A 20729-nucleotide genomic window follows, 5' to 3' on the forward strand; every position below is an offset into this window, starting at 1 on the left:
TTTAGCATTTTGAGTTCATCACATCACAGGACCCTATGTTAATAAGCTACCAGCCAAATTTGAACGATGATGAACGTTGCAAAGTATATAAATTTAGGTTTGACAGGTGTGGCAAAACGCATGAGATTTCATTATTTTTTAGAGTGTACTTTCTCCCGCGGAATGTGTGGGCGTGTCCGTCTGCAGCAGGGACATTTATCTCCTCCGAGAGAGAGAGCGCGAGAGAGAGGGGGGGGAGGGAAACGGAGAAAGAGATCAAGTTACACAGCACTTGCGTGTGTGTGTGAGAGCCACCAGCCTGTGTGTCTCTCGCTCTCTCACTGAGAGAGAGAGAGAGAGAGAGAGAGAGAGAGAGAGAGAGAGAGAGAGAGAGAGAGAGAGAGAGAGAGAGAGAGAGAGAGAGCCGACACCTTGCTAATCTCACAAGCATAGCGCTTGGCAGATGCACACAGAGGGAGACGGACAGCAAGGGAGCGCTGTCACTGGGGGCAAAGAACGGACTTGCCATAGGTGGGTGCGGATTGCGCGCGTGTACAAAGGTTATATAGAGCTTATGACGTCATAAGCTCCTGCGTTTTAGCACCTCACGCACTGCTGTCTTCAATGAGGAAGTACTTTGTAGAATCTTGTAGAAAAGTGGCGATTTTAAGGCTTTGGGTTGAAAGTAATGTATAATAATTTCGGAGGCACAAAATTACTAACATAAGACCCTAAATAACATAGTTAGAACGTTTTTGTGGATTTTGGTTTCCAGGGACTTTAAGCTGCACCAGAAGGCTTCGGAGAGCAGGAGAATACAAGATCATAACGCTGTCCATCCTCAGTGCTCCACTTTCTGTCTTCCTCCGACACACTCTACTGCAGAGCAAGGTGACTGAATTACAGCTACCTGCCTTCTAGCCCAGTGAATGAACAAAATTAGGTTGCAACCCCAATATTTTATTGCATCAACTATTGGGGTCGCAACCTAATTTCGTTATACTTGACTGGTATAATGACAATAAAGATATTCTATTCAATTCAATTCAATGACTGAAGGAAAAAGCTGGCCTCAGTGTTGGTTTTCCTCACTAGGAAGTGCTCAATGCCTAGGGGCTCGCTCTTGCCCGCCCTGCAGCTCGCCGAGCTGGCCCTGCAGCTTTTATACGCAGCTCGGCCGCTGCATGGCCCCACCTGCTCTTGTGACATCACTGATGATGTCACACACGTGTGAGCCAACAGAGCCTCGCCTGCTCTGTTGGCATGCGGGTGTGGGTGTGTGTTGCTCACAAAATGTCTACATGCGCGGGTGTGTGTGTGTGTGTGTGTGTGTGTATGCCCCTTAAGTTTACATCAGTGCCTGATGTCATAAGATGATGATGATGTCATCAGTGATGTCACAATGCCTCCTATGACATCATCAGTGGGACAAAAATGGAAACAAACAGAGAACAAACATTGACCACTTGCTCCCGTTTATAATTATAGATAATTATCTTCACATATTAGTAGATGGATTTGCTGACGCGATGTTTATATTTGATCCACTGATTTGAAATGTAGCAGTGTAACTTAGTTATTTGAAGGCACGACTGTTGACAGGTGCTTTCTCTCAGTGCCCCACCCCATCTTCACCCCATAAAGAAAGGCGGCAGGAAGCCTGGTACGTACGTGGTCCCACCCCACCCATCTTCACCCCATAAAGAAAGACGGCAGGAAGCCTGGTACGTACGTGGTCCCACCAGCACTCGGAGAAGTTGGGCAACTGGTGCTCCAGACTGTACTCCAGGAACTCAAACATCACACTGATGATCATGCACATCCACCAATCCCGAATCATCAGCGTCTGAGGGAGAGCAGGGAGGACAGAGGAGGAGAGGAGGGAGGACAGAGGAGGAGAGGAGGGAGGACAGAGGAGGAGAGGAGGGAGGACAGAGGAGGAGAGGAGGGAGGACAGAGGAGGAGAGGAGGGAGGACAGAGGAGGAGAGGAGGGAGGACAGAGGAGGAGAGCAGGGAGGACAGAGGAGGAGAGAAGGGAGGACAGAGGAGGAGAGGAGGGAGGACAGAGGAGGAGAGGAGGGAGGGCAGAGGAGGAGAGGAGGGAGGACAGAGGAGGAGAGCAGGGAGGACAGAGGAGGAGAGCAGGGAGGACAGAGGAGGAGAGGAGGGAGGGCAGAGGAGGAGAGGAGGGAGGACAGAGGAGGAGAGGAGGGAGGACAGAGGAGGAGAGGAGGGAGGACAGAGGAGGAGAGGAGGGAGGACAGAGGAGGAGAGAAGGGAGGACAGAGGAGGAGAGGAGGGAGGACAGAGGAGGAGAGGAGGGAGGGCAGAGGAGGAGAGGAGGGAGGACAGAGGAGGAGAGGAGGGAGGACAGAGGAGGAGAGGAGGGAGGACAGAGGAGGAGAGGAGGGAGGACAGAGGAGGAGAGGACAGAGGAGGAGAGGAGGGAGGACAGAGGAGGAGAGGACAGAGGAGGAGAGGAGGGAGGACAGAGGAGGAGAGGAGGGAGGACAGAGGAGGAGAGGAGGGAGGGCAGAGGAGGAGAGGAGGGAGGACAGAGGAGGAGAGGAGGGAGGACAGAGGAGGAGAGCAGGGAGGACAGAGGAGGAGAGGAGGGAGGACAGAGGAGGAGAGGAGGGAGGGCAGAGGAGGAGAGGAGGGAGGGCAGAGGAGGAGAAGGACCAGGTCAGAAAAACACAGTAGAAAGAAAGTGAATGTAAGGAGCATCATAATCACAGCAAAGTCAAAGCCTGGAGCTGGTGGTACGTGGAGCAGCTGACGTTCTTACCACCCTGCTATATTCCCTGTGGAGAGTCAGTCTCCTCTGACGTTCTTACCACCCTGCTATATTCCCTGTGGAGAGTCAGTCTCCTCTGACGTTCTTACCACCCTGCTATATTCCCTGTGGAGAGTCAGCCTGGAGCTGGTGGTACGTGGAGCAGCTGACGTTCTTGCCACCCTGCTATATTCCCTGTGGAGAGTCAGTCTCCTCTGACGTTCTTACCACCCTGCTATATTCCCTGTGGAGAGTCAGTCTCCTCTGACGTTCTTACCACCCTGCTATATTCCCTGTGGGGAGTCAGCCTGGAGCTGGTGGTACGTGGAGCAGCTGACGTTCTTGCCACCCTGCTAGATTCCCTGTGGAGAGTCAGTCTCCTCTGACGTTCTTACCACCCTGCTATATTCCCTGTGGAGAGTCAGTCTCCTCTGACGTTCTTACCACCCTGCTATATTCCCTGTGGGGAGTCAGTCTCCTCTTGCCTCAGAAACACAGCAGGAAAACAGAAACATGGCAGCTGTGTGCTCCAACAAAACCTTCTGGAAGATCCCAGAGAAGCGATTTGAATCTATTGGGCAACTTTTTCATGACTGTTGATGCTTAAAGCCCCTCACTGTTGATGCTTAAATTGATCTGATCTAATCAATGGTGTTTTTCTGACATGGATGACAAGAATGCACTGACAATTTGCTATATTTCCGTACTTTTGAGATGATGGTAGCTTGTAATATACACCCATTGTACTTCAGGGGTAACATATGCAGCAAAGAGAAACCATCTCCTTCTCACAGTGGTGTGTTGAATGAAGAGACACCTTACCTTGATATACCAACCCAGGAAGTGAGCTGGAACAAAGCCATCCATCTTGTCCTGAAGAGACAAACCAACATGTTCATCTAACATCATGCTCTCCCCACAAGAAACTCAGTCCTACAGTCAACACAGCACGTCCTCATGCCTGTCTGTCCACTCAGTCCTACAGTCAACACAGCACGTCCCCACGCCTGTCTGTCCACTCAGTCCTACAGTCAACCCCACAGCATGTATGTCCCCACCCCTAAACTTGGCTGGGCATCACAAAACACAACAATCTAATATTGAATTAAACCAGACAAAGTTCTGGTTCACAAGTTGTTTTTTTAAACCTACATGTAGACTAAAAACCTATTCACTACTTTGGTTGATCTTTTCTTTTCTTTTTAGTTGTGTTGTTATTGTTGAACATCACAGTTCATCCAAATGAAGTCTGCATTACATTCTAAATACATCATGCTCAGTATTTTAGCACCTAGTTTCCCGTTATTTACAGGTATATTCTTGAGTTCCAACGTCTTATCTGATCTTATCTGAAAGAAAACAGTGTATTAGTAAACACTGCTCACTCAGAGTTTGATACTTTGACAAGACCTTTGAAAAAGATGTGCTGTCATTTTGTGGAGCGAGTGGTGGTTGAGCCACTCAGAGGAAGTGAAAGCAGGCCAACAGTGAAGATGAGGACTGGGTCAGGGTGGCAGACTGCTTCCCTGGAGGGAACAAGGCCTGCTTCTACAGACAGGCTATCATCTGCACCAGACCCAACCCTCTGGAGCCAGCCAGCACACAACCACACATACTGTGTGTGTGTGTGTGTGTGTGTGTGTGTGTGTGTGTGTGTGTGTGTGTGTGTGTGTGTGTGTGTGTGTGTGTGTGTGAGAGTGAGTGTGTGTACGCGTGCGCGCGTGCGTGTGTGTGCACGTGCACGTGAGAGAAATAGTGTCAGACTGGAAATGAATGCACTGTGTGTGTGTGTGTGTGTGTGTGTGTGTGTGTGTGTGTGTGTGTGTGTGTGTGTGTGTGTGTGTGTGTGAGAGTGAGAGTGTGTACGCGTGCATGTGTGTGTGTGTGTGCACGTGCACGTGAGAGAAATAGTGTCAGACTGGAAATGAATGCACTGTGTGTGTGTGTGTGTGTGTGTGAGAGAGTGAGTGTGTGTACGCGTGCATGTGTGTGTGTGTGTGTGCACGTGCACGTGAGAGAAATAGTGTCAGACTGGAAATGAATGCACTGTGTGTGTGTGTGTGTGTGTGTGTGTGTGTGTGTGTGTGTGTGTGTGTGTGTGTGTGTGTGTCTGCGTGCGCACAGCGTGTGTGTGTGCACGTGCGCGTGAGAGAAATAGTGTCAGACTGGAAATGAATGCACTGTGTGTGTGTGTGTGTGTGGGTGTGTGTGTGTGTGTGTGTGTGTGTGTGTGTGTGTGTGTGTGTGTGTGTGTGTGCGCTGTGAGTAGACATTAGGTTGATCTAAGCCATTTCCCTATTCGTGATAAGTGAGAATGGAGCTTGCCTGAAAATAAATAGCTCTAAACTTTCACTGAGTTCCTTCTTCAGTGTCAAGTGAGACATTTCTACTTTATGGAAGGTGACTTTTGTTACAAGTGGTTACATCAGCAGATTCCACACATCTTCTGTTTGCTGCATTTCAATTTGGGCTCTCTCTCAAGTGGGCTCTGTCTGTCTGTGATTTTGGCCCCACATTGTGAGATTTGAGATGATTTTAGTCAGTAATGATGTCACTGATGATGTCACATCATTACTTTTTTTTTTGTGTGTGTCACATCATTACTGACTGATGTCTATGACATCATCAATGTGTGAACTCTACTTTTCTCTCACTACTGATCACTCAGTAACGTCATCAGTGATGCAAAGATGAGCAAATTGTGCGCTGAGTGATGTCACTGTGAGCAATCCATCATGATGTGATCACTGGTGGTCACTCGAGTAATTGTGATGTCATCAGTGAGTGATGTCATCAGTGATGCGAAGTTACATTACATTACATTACATTACGTCCTTTGGCAGACGCTTTTATCCAAAGCGACTTACAATAACACATTTCTGTCAGCAATAGGGCAATCCACTATGCAACACAGTCTATGACACCTACAACTTCTGAAGGAACAGTGGTACAAGTTTAGTTTAGCTTAGGTTCGTTTTTTTTTTTTTTTAAGAGAGAAAGAAGTTAGTTCAAGAAGGGCTCAGATGGAGCATGAAAAGGTGAGTCTTTAGTCTTTTCCGAAAGATCAGCAGTGATTCAGCCGTCGTGACCGAAGGTGGAAGCTCGTTCCACCATTGAGGTGCCAGGGACGAGAAGAGTCGCAAACGGGATGAGCGACTTTTGAGCCCCCGTAGTGAGGGAGGGGCGAGGTGTCCTGCACTGGTGGAGGAGCGGAGGGAACGGTGAGAGATTTGGAGCCTGACCGTAGATTGTAAGTACAGAGGGGCTGTCTGGTGTACAGCCCTGTAGGCCAGAACCAGTGTTTTGAATTGAATGCATGCCGAGATGGGAAGCCAGTGAAGGTCCCGGAAGAGGGGAGTGACATGAGAGAATTTGTTGGGCAAATTGTGCGCTGCGCATGCCAATAGAGCAGGCGAGGCCACGCAGCAGGCGAGTTGCGGGCGAGGCCGCGCGGCGGGCGAGCTGCGTATGCGATCGCGTGCAGCGGGCGAGCGAGCCCGCGCAGCAGGCGAGCCTAGGCATCGAGCGCACACAGTGCACAAGATATTTCTAGTATATTGCATAAGCAAACACGAGCAAGTGTACAGTGATGATTGTGAACTTGAGCGGTGTAACCCTTTTAAAGGTGAAAAGGGCCGGTCTCTTCTCACCCAGATGTTGTGAAAAGGGTCGCTGGTGTTCCCTGGGTCATAGATCAGGCAGTTCCCTCCGTAGTCTCTCTCCGGCAGCGGGACGCCCAGCTTGGGGTCGATGTACTTCATGAACTGTCGTCCATCGTGCACCGTCTGGGGAACGAGAAGAAGCACAACCAACATCAGAACTTTGCAAAATATTCTCCATGACCAGGAGCAGCTGCACTGAGACAACCAGGAAGTGACATCTGACGAGGAACTATTCCATTCAAAATGACTATGTATAAATTGCATGTTGCAATTTTAGTTTTCACAATTGATTTTAAGAGAATAGTGACATATCTGAAACATGGAAATTATATTGAATTTAATTTGGAATGGCTGATGTAGTCACAAATAGTTCCGTTTTTGGTCATACGCCTCTCAACGCTCTGCTCGTTGAACACCTGCTGGTTAACGAGCACATGGAAATGGTCAAATCGAAAATGGCTGTCACTGATAGGCGGTTATGAAGAGTGACAGGTAAGAGGCCCAATGAGAATTTAGGAGCCTTTTCCACAGTGTGTCTGAGACGTGTGTGTGTGTGTATTAAACTTATCGAATGTGTGTTTGTCTGTGCATAGGTTCATGTACGCGTGAGCTTTTGAATATTTGAGCGAGTGGGTATCAGCCCGTCAGTGCTGTTATCTCAGCACACCCACCTGGAACAGGATGAAGATGAGGAACAGCTCGTAGACGACGGTGACGCAGAGCCAGAACCTCCAGTAAGCTACACCGAGGGAGAGAGAGAGAGAGAGAGACAGAGAGAGAGAGAGAGAGAGAGAGAGGGAGAGAGAGAGAGAGAGACACACACACACACACACACCAGAGGGGTAGGTTAGTTACACAACATCTTGGACCTTCCAGTGACACGTCTGTCTCTAACCAGCAGTGTTGGGGGTAACTCATTACAAAAGTAACATATTACATGTAATATATTACTTTTAGCAGTAACTCAGTAATATAACTTATTACTTATAGGATTTCAGTAATATTATACCAGTTACTTTGTCAAGTAACTCAAGTTACAAATTGAGTTACATTTTATTAAATCAAAGCACATAAAGTACCTGTTTTTCTTTTTACATATACTGCCTGTTTTTATGCTTGTGCTTGTTTGAGACAAATAAAAATCAAATCAAATATTTAAAAAAGATACAATCATTTCCTAATCAAACTGTGTGTTTTTATGCAAATAACCACCACTATAGATGACACTAACAAGGGAAAAGGATAACATTTAGAATTTTGGATTGTTTACAGTGACTTTTTTCAGGATGGTTCCGGGGCGGCTATTGTTTTGGTAAAAGTCATGCAAAAGTAGTGTAAAAAGTAACAAGTTACTCTACACAGAAAGTAACATTGTAAAGTAACTTATTACTTTCAAATGAAAGTAACTAGTAATATGTAATATATTACATTTGGAAAGTAACTTGCCCAACACTGCACGTGAATCATTATGAGTACCGTAAATTCCGGACTATAAGCCGCGGCTTTTTTCCCGTTTTTTGGCCTTTTTTGGCCCCTGCGGCTTAAATAACGGTGCGTCTTATCTATGGATTTTTTCAGCAAACGGCCACTCGGGAACCTCCAAAATCTATGGATGTTGGTATGAGGCAGAACGAGAGCAAGACAGACATTACGAGAGCGAGACCCTGATTGGATGATGTTGCAAAAAATGTGTCTCGCGACCTGATTGGAGCACTGTGCCACTACGCTCTCTCAGCCACTACGGTAAAACACCCTCCCTCCTCCCTCGCTCCGGGGGGAAAAAGGCAGCGATTGAGAATTCATTGAAATTGAATGTAACATTCCCAATTCTATGTATTACATTCTAAAAAACTAACAGCAACATTTTGGAAGGCTAAGCCACACAACTAGCTCGTTGTAATCTAACATCATGCTTCAAAAGATGGAGAACTGGCTGTGTTACGACGATGGCGGCGAGAAGAAGAAGGAAAGAAGGAAATCGAGTAGCAGCACGTAACCTTGGCATCAGGGTGTTGACACAGAGAGCAGACGGCCGAGGTGCCGTTCAGATCCGACTGAAGGCTCAAGTTTGCCAGTGGATCCTGACAGCGTGGAGGAGTGTCAAAACATCCACGATCAACAACGGGTTCCGAAAGGCTGGACTGCTGCGTGATGAAGAGGAGGACGCCGCCAGCTGAGGGCCTTCAGAGGCTGTTCGATTCCGACAGTGACGAAGAGGAGTTTGTTGGTTTTGAGAGCGACAACGAAGGAGAGAGGAGAGTGGCTGATGAAGCCACCCTGAGCCTGTTCGTTTCCGACACTGAAGATGAGGACTTTGGTGGTTTTAGTACGCAGGAAGAAGACGAAGATGAGGATTAATGACTTGACTTTTCTGGTTACAGCCGTGTACTGCACCTTAGCCTAAAAGATGAAGACGAGGATTAATGACTTTTCTGGTAGGCTGATTACCGTATATTTTAAGCAGCCGTGTTACTGCAACTTTAGGCTTACGCGCTTACTGTCGTGTTACAGGCACTTTATTTTGCACTTTAAAAAAAAAACATTTAATTTAGCCATTGATATTGCCTCGTCAAGCGCTGTAAGCTTTGTTTTTTGTTATGGTACTACTGTAGGCTATAATGTAGATCAGTGGTTTTCAACCTTTTTCATGCCAAGGACCCCTAAATTTACACAGCACAGTACATGTTCTGTAGCTACTATTGCACTAAATGGTAACACTTGAATACGTTATGCAAATATGCAACTTGTTTTGTTGAAATGTTAATAAATGGGAGCTTCCCCAAACAGCCATCTCTTTTCCGACAATCCCCTCTGTGCACGAAGCCTTACATATGGTAATTAAACATCAAAACACCCGCGGCTTATAGACCGGTGCGGCTTATAGAAGAAAAAAATAGTCACCTTTGAAGGTGCGTCTTATAGACCGGTGCGCCTTATAGTCCGGAATTTACGGTAATACTTATGACTGTGTCTGTCACCAAATGTACTGTATTTGGACTCTTCTCTCAAAAGAAGACTACGACCGTTGCAGGCACACATACCAGTGTTATGATCAGAGGGATTTCAATTCAGTATTCAATATGATGCTCTGTCAGGAGATTTAAAACAACTTCAAACATTGGGGGGGAAGTTGTGAAAGCCTAGACCTATTTTACTATGAAACAGTTTCTGCAGCATCAAAAATAAAAATAAAAATAAAAATAAATAAATAAAAACAGTCGTTGGTTACGTAAGGGTTAATGCACGACGAGGTGTCCATTATCACTTTTTAAGGGACGACGTGGAGGCGTGAACCATCCGAGGCGAAGCCGAGGATGGTTTGCCTCCGCGAAGTCCCTTAAAAAGTGATAATGGACACCTCGAAGTGCATTAACCCGCTTATACCATGGTCACTTGCCAAAGAAACAAAACAAGACCATTCATTTATATTTTCATGCATTTTGCAATCAAAATCTAGTTTTCATAACCTTGAATATGAGTTGAGAACCGGCGAGACAAAATACCGGTAGTCCCCTCGAGATTAGGCTATCATTGGATAAAATGGCTGCTTAGTTTCTACACCTGGCACAATTCTAGAATCAAGCTAACTAATAATTTGGCCAATTGTAGCCTATGTAACAACATACAAAATAAAACGGCAATGTCTAAGAATGCAACGCCATGTAACTGGGTCGTTTAAACTCGCATTCCAGGGAATTGCGTTAACGTCTGCGGGTCTTATAAGACGTAAATGGCGCGAGGCAGGAGTAGAGTGAAAACTATCTGCTTTCAGTATGTTGGAGTCCAGGTATGTTTTGTACAAGGACGTCTCTCAGTGTGCAATCCCGCACCGCATCGTCAATACACGTTCGCTAATAAAACTGCTTGTTTTGCCATCTGCGGGAAGGCTCAAACTGTCAATAGTGTTTGGCAACATGGAAACGACTCTATACATGAGTATTATTCTCCAGGGTTTACTGTGGGACAGAGAAAATGTGCGTATGAAGAGGAGAGAGAGAGAAAGGAGGACAGCACAGCGCTGTTGACAGTGCAAGCTTCCCTGCCTCTCTCTCTCTCTCTCTCTCTCTCTCTCTCTCTCTCTCTCTCTCTCTCTCTCTCTCTCTCTCTCTCTCTCTCTCTCTCTCTCTCTCTCTCTCTCTCTCTCTCTCTCTCTCTCTCTCTCTCTCTCTCTCTCTCTCTCTCTCCTCGGCTGTTCACGCCCATTTTCTCTGTCCGGAGAGTCGTTGCCAAACACTATTGACAGTGGCTCATAATGGCTCAGAGCCGGCTTCTGTCAGGGGAGGGAAATCTCCGAAACGAAAATCAAAATTGTAAATAAGAGTTATTTTTGATAAACTGAGCACACAGGGGTGATTTAAATAGTTACTTTGACCGACTCAATTTTTTTCTCAAGTAACAAAAGTGTCATATTAACCCTTAACGGGGGTATAGAGCTCAAACAGCTCTCTTGATAACATTGATGAAACTATGGCGCATTGATATGAATGGTGAACAGACCATTTAGCTAGGTGTACATTATCACTGTACAATATCACAAAATAATGGACACCTTGCAGCCAATCAGAATCGAGTATTCACCCAGACCATGGTATAATTTGCGTTAGTTCCCAGTGTATACGCTCAGTTTGCCACGCCCTGCGGCACCTCCTGTCGGTCACCCAGTGGGAGTTGCAGGTTGGAAAAAGCTACAATTCCCACCGGCTCTTTTCCCGGGAAACCAAACAGGACAGCTTGAGCAGCGTTAAAGGAACAGCTCACCCTAAAATCCAAAATACATATTTTCCCTCTCACCTGTAGTGCTATTTATCCATCTATTCACCTTATGTTCCAACACAGGACTCAGCCTGTTACTTCCTATTGTGTTGACACTTCCTGTGACAGTACAGTACTATAGTGAGCAGGTAAAACAGACAGGTGTTTTGAACAGGAAGTCATAACACAACTGGGTCAAGTGGGCGGGGCTACAGAAGGTGGATATCGTTTTGTGTTAGTTGCCTGAGTTTTGGAGATATTGGCGCCAGAGTTTCTGCCTTCTCTCCAATACAATGGAACTGGATGGCACTCGGCTTGTGGTGCTCAAAGTGCCAAAGAAATACATTTGATAAACTCAACACAGCAATGTCTCTTTCCAGAAATCATGACCCCGTTACTCAAGATAATCCACAGACCTTGTTATGAGCAGTTTCATGGAGGAACTATTTTCTTTTGACCGAACTACACCCGCTAGCTGCTAGCTAGTTCCTACATGAGACTGCAAACGAAAGATGCTGTTACAATGCTGTTTTTCAAATGTCTTTTTTTGGTGCTTCGAGCACCACAAGCCGAGTGCCGTCCAGTTCCGTTGTATTCAAGAGAAGGCAGCCATCTCTGCGGCCGATATCTCCAAACCTCAGGCAACTATCCCAAAACGATATGGATAAATCGCACTACAGGTGAGAGGAAAAAGATGTATTTTGGATTTGAGGGTGAGCTGTTCCTTTAAGCAGCATGGTGCTTGCCTGCAACAAGCTGAACAACGCCTGAAGCTACCTGGCTGGCTCAACAGGTCAGGGAGCATGAGAGCGTGACGCACCGTCTCTCTACTCAAAGGAGTGGGTGAGAAGAAGCGGGAAACGCGAGGGGAGCAGCCCAAATACTCGCCCGGCCGCTTCCGCGCTCCATCAGCCACCCACGTATGTTTACATCCATCCACCCTGTTATCCCTGGCCTCGCCAGAATTGGCATTCATTCAATTGAAACACATCTGGAGAGTGCCAAAGAAATCAGCCAGCGGACAAAAGCTCAGACTCTTCAGCTCCAACATCAAGCCTGGAGGACAACCGAGACCACAACAACCAAAGTGCTGCAAACATTCATTAACAGCTGCCTGAGAGGGATCTTGAACATCCACTGGTCCACAGATACCAACAACGATCTCTGGCAGAGAACAGGCCAACAACCTATGGAGGAGGAGATACAGGGAAGAACATGGGGATAGATCGGCCCCACACAATGCCAGCATCACCAGGCAGGCTTGCACCTGTGTTACTTCCTGCTTTTTAGACACAAAATGGGCGAATTGGGTGGGATGTGAAAAAGGCTAATAGGGCCGGGTATTGCCACTGATTTCCCGATTCGATATGATTCCCGAATCCGATATACGCAAGGTCCCGATTTCGATTTGATATCGATATTTCAGTTACAATACAGATTTCACTTGGATATGAAAGACATTCTCAACGAGCTAATGCTGTAAACTGCACAAGGACCATTCCAAAATCGTGGCTCACGCATGATTAAAAATATGAATGTTCACCAGATCTCGTTGCGCTAAGAACCAAACCACGCGAGTCTAACGCGGTTAAAGCTTCAACCGTCCACGGGAAAAGGCATTATATTAAAAGATCGATATCAGGATTTATGAGTCGATATCAGTCCCTTCAAATGAACATTGATTCGATATCAGTCCCTTCAAATGAACATTGATTCGATATCAGTCCCTTCAAATGAACATTGATTCGATATCAGTCCCTTCAAATGAACATTGATTCGATATCAGTCCCTTCAAATGAACATTGATTCGATATCAGTCCCTTCAAATGAACATTGATTCGATATCAGTCCCTTCAAATGAACATTGATTCGATATCAGTCCCTTCAAATGAACATTGATTCGATATCAGTCCCTTCAAATGAACATTGATTCGATATCAGTCCCTTCAAATGAACATTGATTCGATATCAGTCCCTTCAAATGAAACTGATTGGATATCGATATATCTTTTCCTGCATCATGTGACTAGCACCTCACAGAGGTGGAGCTGTGCAGAGGGAATAAATAACACTAAAATGATTGTTGAGCTAGATCACTCGCTGGACACACAATTTTAAATTTTTCAGGGGGCGTTACCGGATGCAATTGGATAGACCGACTGACCAATCAGAGCCCCGAAAAGTGTGACTCTTCCGTAAGTACCGGTAGGCTACTGCAGCCCTGCAGATATGCTTACCACTGTCATGCAGGACAGAAAGGCTTCAACACAGGATGAAGACCATCACCCAGAACTGATTTGTATTTATTGGCATTTAGCTCGTTCACTAAGGCAGTGGTTCTCAAATGGGGACCCCCCTGGCACTTTGCAAAATCTTCATAGTTCAACGAAAATAGTTTATGCTTTAAATCTAAAATGGTTCATGGATTACATTCTAATAACAAACCTATCAAATTAAAAGTCAAGCACATTACCGTGGAAACAATTAAGCTTAGCCCAAAATCACAAATCAGAATGAGGGGGTCCCTGGTATATTTTCTATCTTGTAAGGGGTCGTTGGCTGAAAAACATTTGAGAACCTCTGAATTAAGGGATCGAGTGGACCAGCCTGCCAGGAAACCAGACTGCTAGACCAGACCAGACCAGACCACGCCAGCTTTCAACAGACTTTCAATTCCTCATTTACTCAGAGATGGCTCCTTTATTTTGGCATTAACCTACTACAGCTAGCCAATGTGTATCTCCGTGCCCAGGAGGGCCTAGATTTCATATTCCCAATCGTCGCTATTGATCAAAGTGACGGCAATTGCTCTCCGGTTCCCGCCGGGCAGAGCCATTTCCACAGGAAGGGGAAAGGAGAGGCAATCAATACTCCATTAAAATGTTGGACCGTCACCTGGGCTCACTCTGATGATAGCAGACTATGTGAGCAGCAGTTAAGTTGCTGTCAGTTACTAAAGTGGTGGATATATTTCCACAGTTCATCTTTGTCCTTTTTCATGCTGGGGAGGCCGTTTATGAGCTAACCTCAATGCATTCCAACCTGTTTCTCTGACCTGTAAGATATTAACGGTGAACAGTGCCAAGGTTTTGACCCCATACAAGTTCTTCATGAGAATTGTAGCCTGGATAGGACGAGACGCACGGCCATATTGTGACTGTGACTTCCACAGACTGGGAAAAACACAAGTGTTGCTTTCCCCCCCGAAACTGGCTCCATGCTTCCTCCGAGACATGGGCAGTTAGCCAGCCGCTTCTTTTCACCTGACAGGGGCGGTTGGACATAGCACGTGGGAGGTTCACACTATTCCAACCAGTTCCCCTCCCTCCGAACAGGCGCCCTTAACGACCAGAGGAGGAACCACATTAGCAACCAGGATATTGTATGTTTTTGGTGAAGGGGGTTCCTATATGAAGGAAACCCCCGGGAGGCAGGGGGAGAACATGCAAACTCCGACACAACACAAGTGTTGCTTTGACTCCAGATAACCTCCATGACAATAATCCAGTGAGAATGTTGCATCAGACCTGGAAGAGGAAGTAGTTTGTCTGTGTCTGTGTTCTTACCAGGATGTGGTCTGGTGAAGGGGCCGTCTTTGGCTTGGGTCACTCCAAAGCAGAGGAACACGAGGATGCTGGCCACAATGCCTCTACAGGAAACACAATCACTATTTTAAGTAGGCAATATTTCAAAAATATATGTCAAAAACATTCTTAACCAATCGTGATATCATTTATAATACAGGACTTCACTATGGTATTTCCAATGAAATGTCTCCAGCATGTCTGCAAAGGTATATGAGTGACAGAGCAATCTAGTGAGAGAGCAGGCGCCAGCGGGGGTCCAAAATGCCTGACATGTAGCCAATGAACAGCCAGGAAGCGCTAGCGCCGACTCGTGCTAGTAGTACGTTTGAATGCATAAAATAAAGCTGATAATATACTATTTGATTCTTTTAAAACGTCTGACCCTTTCCATTAATCCTGAACCTTACTCCCGGGAACTTTTGTGAGGTAAAAAACCGGTCCATTGGAGTGAATGGCGATATCTCATTGTGATTTTTCGGACAGTATCGTGATTTGATTTGCAACCTAATTCAGTTCAACATTCACTGTGTCAGAATATTGCGATTGCAAAGTAAACTGCGATTCATATCTTTTTCTTGTTTGTTCTTATTTTCATTGCAGGATTTACCGAGTGCGAGTATGATGAAAGTTATTCACCAATATTCAACTTGATCCGTGGACCCAAGATAAGACTAAAATCACTTCTTCAGATCGAAGCTTCATATCTTTATCCTGACGAGCCGTGGCAAATGCTGCTAAGAATCATTCCACAATCCCTGTCTGCACAGAAGATGCGGAAGTCTTTGTTTAAGCTGTAATTCCTCAAATGGCCACTTGGGCTCGGGGGCAGTAGGCAGATCTCCCCATGTTAAAATTCCCGACTTTGTAACATGATTAAACATCTTTCCAGTGAGGGACGAAACACGGTTTTGATCTATATAGCTAATTTCACCTTTTCATAACAACTGTAGGGGGGTAAGTTTTTATATAACTTGGCCGTTGGGAGTAAAAGAGATGATAGAAAAGGGGGTGATTTATGGATCGCCTGTCCAGCTTGCCAATCACGGACCAATAGCAGGCAGAGCTGTGGCTCTGGGAAACTCCCATCTCACGTGAGGTGCGCAAGGACTCAACCCATTCCCTCCCACTCTGCTGACGAAAAATCAAGATGGTGACACCCACCGTTTGAACTCCGCCAGGGAGAGGAAATTGAATGGGATAGCTACGTCCATATTATTTATGTCTATGGTCTGCGCGCACGCACACGGCTTGACTCTACGACAAACCCTGAAGTCTAAGATCCAGTCTCTCCAGTAGACGTTTCTGTGAGGTCATCTGGTAAAGCAGAGATCTCACGCACACATACACGCACGCACACACACACAGACACAGACACACACACACAACAGCATTGTAGGCTGGTTTGTTGTGCTAGTATTCCAATCCACCTCCCGGCTCCCACAGACACAGACACAGACACAGACACACACACACACACACACACACACACACACACACACACTACACACACACACACACAACTCCTGCCCTCCAACTTTCTGCAAACAAAAGAAATCATTGAAAAGTGGAAATGGCTGGTCGTCATCATAAGACTGTAATTACGCAGCTCTCTTTCCACACTAAGAAGGTTGCATGAGTTCTAAAACAAAGCAGACCTTTTCCTCCACAGCTTGGCAGACTATGGAGGCCTCCAAAACCACTCATCTGGGTTGAGTCACGACTGCAGAACGGAACAGAGAAGAGCTCAGTGCAGCAGAGACCTGGGCCCCAGTGACCAGTCTGCATCTTCCTCACCAACATCAATACAGTCAGCAGAGCCAGCAGAGTTGCTCAATCTGGCCCCCGGTCGCAAATACATACTTGAATATTGTTTTGTTGTCTGTTTGTTTTTACAGGATACACACACACGCTGTCAAAACCACAGCCAAACGGGGTATGGTAGCATTTCACTGATACTAAGCATCAAGCATCATATGAAAGCCATATGATTTCATTGCGTCCCCTAGGTCTGCTGTTGTTGTTGGGGGGGGGGGGGGGCAGGATGGGCTTTGGCGCGGGCTGCACTGTGGATGATGGCAGGGGGGGAGGATGTAGCGGAAGAGGAGGAAGCCGTATCTCGGCGTCCTTCTTGCCTCTTGGGTGCGCTTGCACGTTGCTCCTTGTGACGTGCAGGCACCGCGTCTGCGTTAGGGATGGGCATTTCTAGCAAAAATACTATTCCAAATTTGCTGGGGACTATTCGACCATTCTGCGAGACTTTCCCCCCTAATCTGCCTCTGATTGGGCTGGGTTTAGGCACGAGTGGTGAGGGCATGAGGAATGACGATTGGTTAGGGTAAGCCAATCAGAGACAAGAGTGGGGCGGAACCATCCTAGAAAGAAAGAAAAATCCCCCCCCCCCCCCCCGCACCCCCACACACTGGATTTTCAGACTTTTTTTTTGGACCAATTTTTAGCATGTGAAATGACTCTAATGAGGAGAAATAGATGATCTTAAAGGAACACTCCGCCCATTTTCAACCAGCTTTGTATCATTAGAACATCAGTAGTATATCAGAAAACTGTAAACTCTTTTGAAGTCTGTCATTTAATTTGACAGTTATTGAGTGTTAAAGTGTGGACCAGTGACATCACTGGTCCACACTAACTCAAATGAATAACTCATTAACTCAAATCAACTCTCAATAACTGTCAAACATTCTGTCATTCATCTAGTTTGACAGTTATTGAGAGTTGATTTGAGTTAATGAGTTTACAGTTTTTCATACTACTGATGTTCTAATGATACAAAGCTGGTTGAAAATGGGCGGAGTGTTCCTTTAATCATGTTTGTTCATCCAAGTCTTCAGAGAGCAACACTCAGCTAGAGAGGTGACCTTGAACGTCTTCAGAGAGCAACACTCAGCTAGAGAGAGGTGACCTTGAACGTCTTCAGAGAGCAACACTCAGCTAGAGAGGTGACATTGAACGTCTTCAGAGAGCAACACTCAGCTAGAGAGGTGACATTGAACGTCTTCAGAGAGCAACACTCAGCTAGAGAGGTGACCTTGAACGTCTTCAGAGAGCAACACTCAGCTAGAGAGGCAACACTCAGCAACACTCAGCTAGAGAGAGGTGACCTTGAACGGGTCGGGCGCCAGCTGGGCTGCTGAGCTGCAGGAAATGACTCATCTCAAAGCGATGAGACAGTTTGCTGTCTCACGCATGTGTTTTTATGGGGAGTCATTCATGTTTGTTCTCATCAGTGTTTGTGACATGACTTTGCTCTGATTGGCTATTAGGGGTGTCAAAAATAATCGATTAGAAGATGCATCGCGATGCGGACGTGCACGATTCTGCATCGATTCACAAATGTCAAAAATCGATTATTATTTTTATTTTTATTTTTTTTATAATCAAATAAAATATAATGGAAGTACATGCAGTTGTTTATTTTAATTATGGATCATTAGGGATGGGTACCGAACTCGGTACTTTTACAGGCACCGACCGAAAGTGGGCGGTACTACCGAGTATCAGTTCACATGACATGAAACGGTACCTCATTTCGGTACTTTTTTTTTTTCTATTGTAATTTAAAAATGTCGGTACTTGAACGCATCTCAGTGATACAAAGACAGCGAGCGAGATAGAAATTCCGACGCAAACTTGAAGGCAACACACACGAGGGTGGGTTACGTCAGCACGTCACTGCCAAAACAAGCAGAAGAGAAGAAGATGGTCTCTCGCTTGCGGTCCAAAGTGTGGCACTGGCTACACTTCACAAAGATAGACTCAGACAACGCTCGCTGTAACATTTGCGATGCGAAGTGCAAAGCTGGCCAGGGGAACACCTCTAACTTGAGGAAACACTTGGTCAAGCATAAAATCTTTTTAAATGCGGAAGACTGTAAAGTGTTCAATAGCCTGAGGGTGGACGCTGCATCCACCAGCAGCAAAGCACCTACTCTGAAGCAGCTCCTCTGCTTCGTTAGCTGAAACGGACAACGACGACGACGAAACTTCAAGTGTCGCAAGTGAGGCGTCGACTTCTTCAACATCAGGTAACGTCATTTAATTAGCTAACGTTAGCTGGATAGTTGTAGCTTATAGCTTAGCATGTTTAGTAGCGTAACTAGCGTTGCTAACGTTATTATTATCCTCAGTTCGTGTCACCGTGAGACGTGTTATTCAACGTTACACTCTTGCTTTCTTTGCTAGGCCACCGTGTGAGAGTCGCACAGGAGACACCCTTCACCCTGGCGAAGAAAGCAGCTTTACCCCGGCAGAAAGTAAATGAGTGCCACAGGGCAGTGACTGCCTTCATTGTAAAAGGCATGTTGCCCTTCGCAACGGTGGAGTCTCCATGGTTCAGGTAAATTATTTATTTATGTATAAATGGGTGATAATGTGTGTGTGTGTGTGTGTGATATTCATAGAGTAAGCTAAGTTACTAACAATAGTTATTTTTATTGTCTATATATAGGGTAGGGATGGGCATCGAATTTCGAATTTTCGAATAATCGTTGTTATTATCAAGGTCGACTTTTATTATTGAAATTCGAAATTCGAAAAAAATAAAAATTTTTTTTTTTTTTTTTTTTTTTTTTTTTTGAGTGAAATGTTGCATTGTCTCCCCTGATTCTAAGTATAGTCAAATCGCTTGGTTTGAGCAAGTAAAACAATTTTTATAAGCATTTTAAGCAAGGTTTATGGAAAAATGAATGGCGGATGAAATCCCATGAAGAGGGAGAGGGGGTGACTTTGGCACCCCTTTGGCACTCAGACCTGAGCCTACTAAATATTTAATGAACCACTCATGATTGTCAAAACTGTTTTTTATTTTCGAAAATGTCAATGTCATGTAACATGTTCTTTACTTCAGTGGTGCAATGCTTGTTTGAGCTAAAAATCCACAGCAGAAGCTTTTTATATTAATTAATAAAGCCGTAGAATCAGGGGAGACAATGCAACATTTCACTCAAAAAAAAAAAAAAAAAAAAAAAAAAAAAATTACATTTTTATTTTTATTTTCGAATTTCGAATTAAATTCGAATTTGGCCAGCGAATTTCGAATAGTGTTTTTGCTAGAAATGCCCATCCCTAATATAGGGAGATAACAGGGACCCTGAACCCAAAATACTCCCTGATCCCTCCAGAGACCTTCTCACAAACACACTTATCCCAGCTTGGTATCGTGTTGAGAAGAAGAATGTGAAGGAGGAACTCAGGGCAGTTGACCATATTGCAGTGACCGCTGATGGATGGAGCAGTGTGGCACAAGACCATTACCTCACGGTCACTACCTTGCTGCGACAAGTAAACTCTTGGTTTGGGAGGGAAGAGGGAGGGAGGGAGGGGTTTTATTTTGTTGGGTGCTGCTGCTAAATAAAAAAAATCTAAATAAAGAACAATGTTGAAATTGAGAAGTTTGGACTTATTTGTTTTACAACTGTACATTTTTGTTGTTGCAAAAAAAAAAAAAATTTTTTTTTACTCAAAAAAGTACCGAAAAAGGTACCGTTTTTGGTACCGTACCGAATTCCAGGTACCGGTACCGTACCGGTATCGATTCAAATGTGAACGGTACCCAACCCTATGGATCATAATACAATGCAATTCCAAATGCACTTTTATTTTAAAAGTAGCCACACAGTGAGAAAAAAGAAAGTGAGAAAAAATAAATCATGTATTGCGGAAAGAAGAAGTGATGCATCGATTTAAGATGCATCGAGATGCATCGATAATCGTAATCGAATCGAATCGTAGCCCTCTGAATCGTAATCGAATCGAATCGTGAGGCCAGTGAAGATTCACAGCCCTATTGGCTATGTGACATCACATGACTCGAGGCATCGAGAGGAGAGTGCCAACAATCTACATACCGTAAAATTCCAAATAAACGTTGAGTCCCAAATAGACGGCGGGTCTGGCTACATGTTTTGGCAAATAAACGCCGGTCTCAAATAGACGCGTTTTTGTTTTTTATTACG

At 45.3% G+C, this 20729-nt stretch overlaps 1 protein-coding gene across 2 annotated transcripts in view; it reads right to left on the reverse strand.

Annotated features, from left to right (window-relative positions):
* ptdss2 (phosphatidylserine synthase 2) overlaps window positions 1–20729 on the reverse strand; it is a 51676-nt gene that overhangs the window by 14681 nt on the left and 16266 nt on the right. For both annotated transcript variants that reach the window (XM_083663333.1, XM_083663334.1), the window contains 5 exons: window positions 14737–14819; window positions 7090–7157; window positions 6407–6541; window positions 3579–3629; window positions 1712–1825 (listed from right to left, as the gene is read on the reverse strand). In XM_083663333.1, coding sequence (XP_083519459.1) covers window positions 1712–1825; window positions 3579–3629; window positions 6407–6541; window positions 7090–7157; window positions 14737–14819 — 451 coding nt within the window. The remainder of the gene's footprint in view (window positions 1–1711; window positions 1826–3578; window positions 3630–6406; window positions 6542–7089; window positions 7158–14736; window positions 14820–20729) is intronic.

Source organism: Poromitra crassiceps, assembly GCF_964638095.1.
Source record: "Poromitra crassiceps genome assembly, chromosome: 30".
Classification (NCBI taxonomy): Eukaryota; Metazoa; Chordata; class Actinopteri; order Beryciformes; family Melamphaidae; genus Poromitra; species Poromitra crassiceps.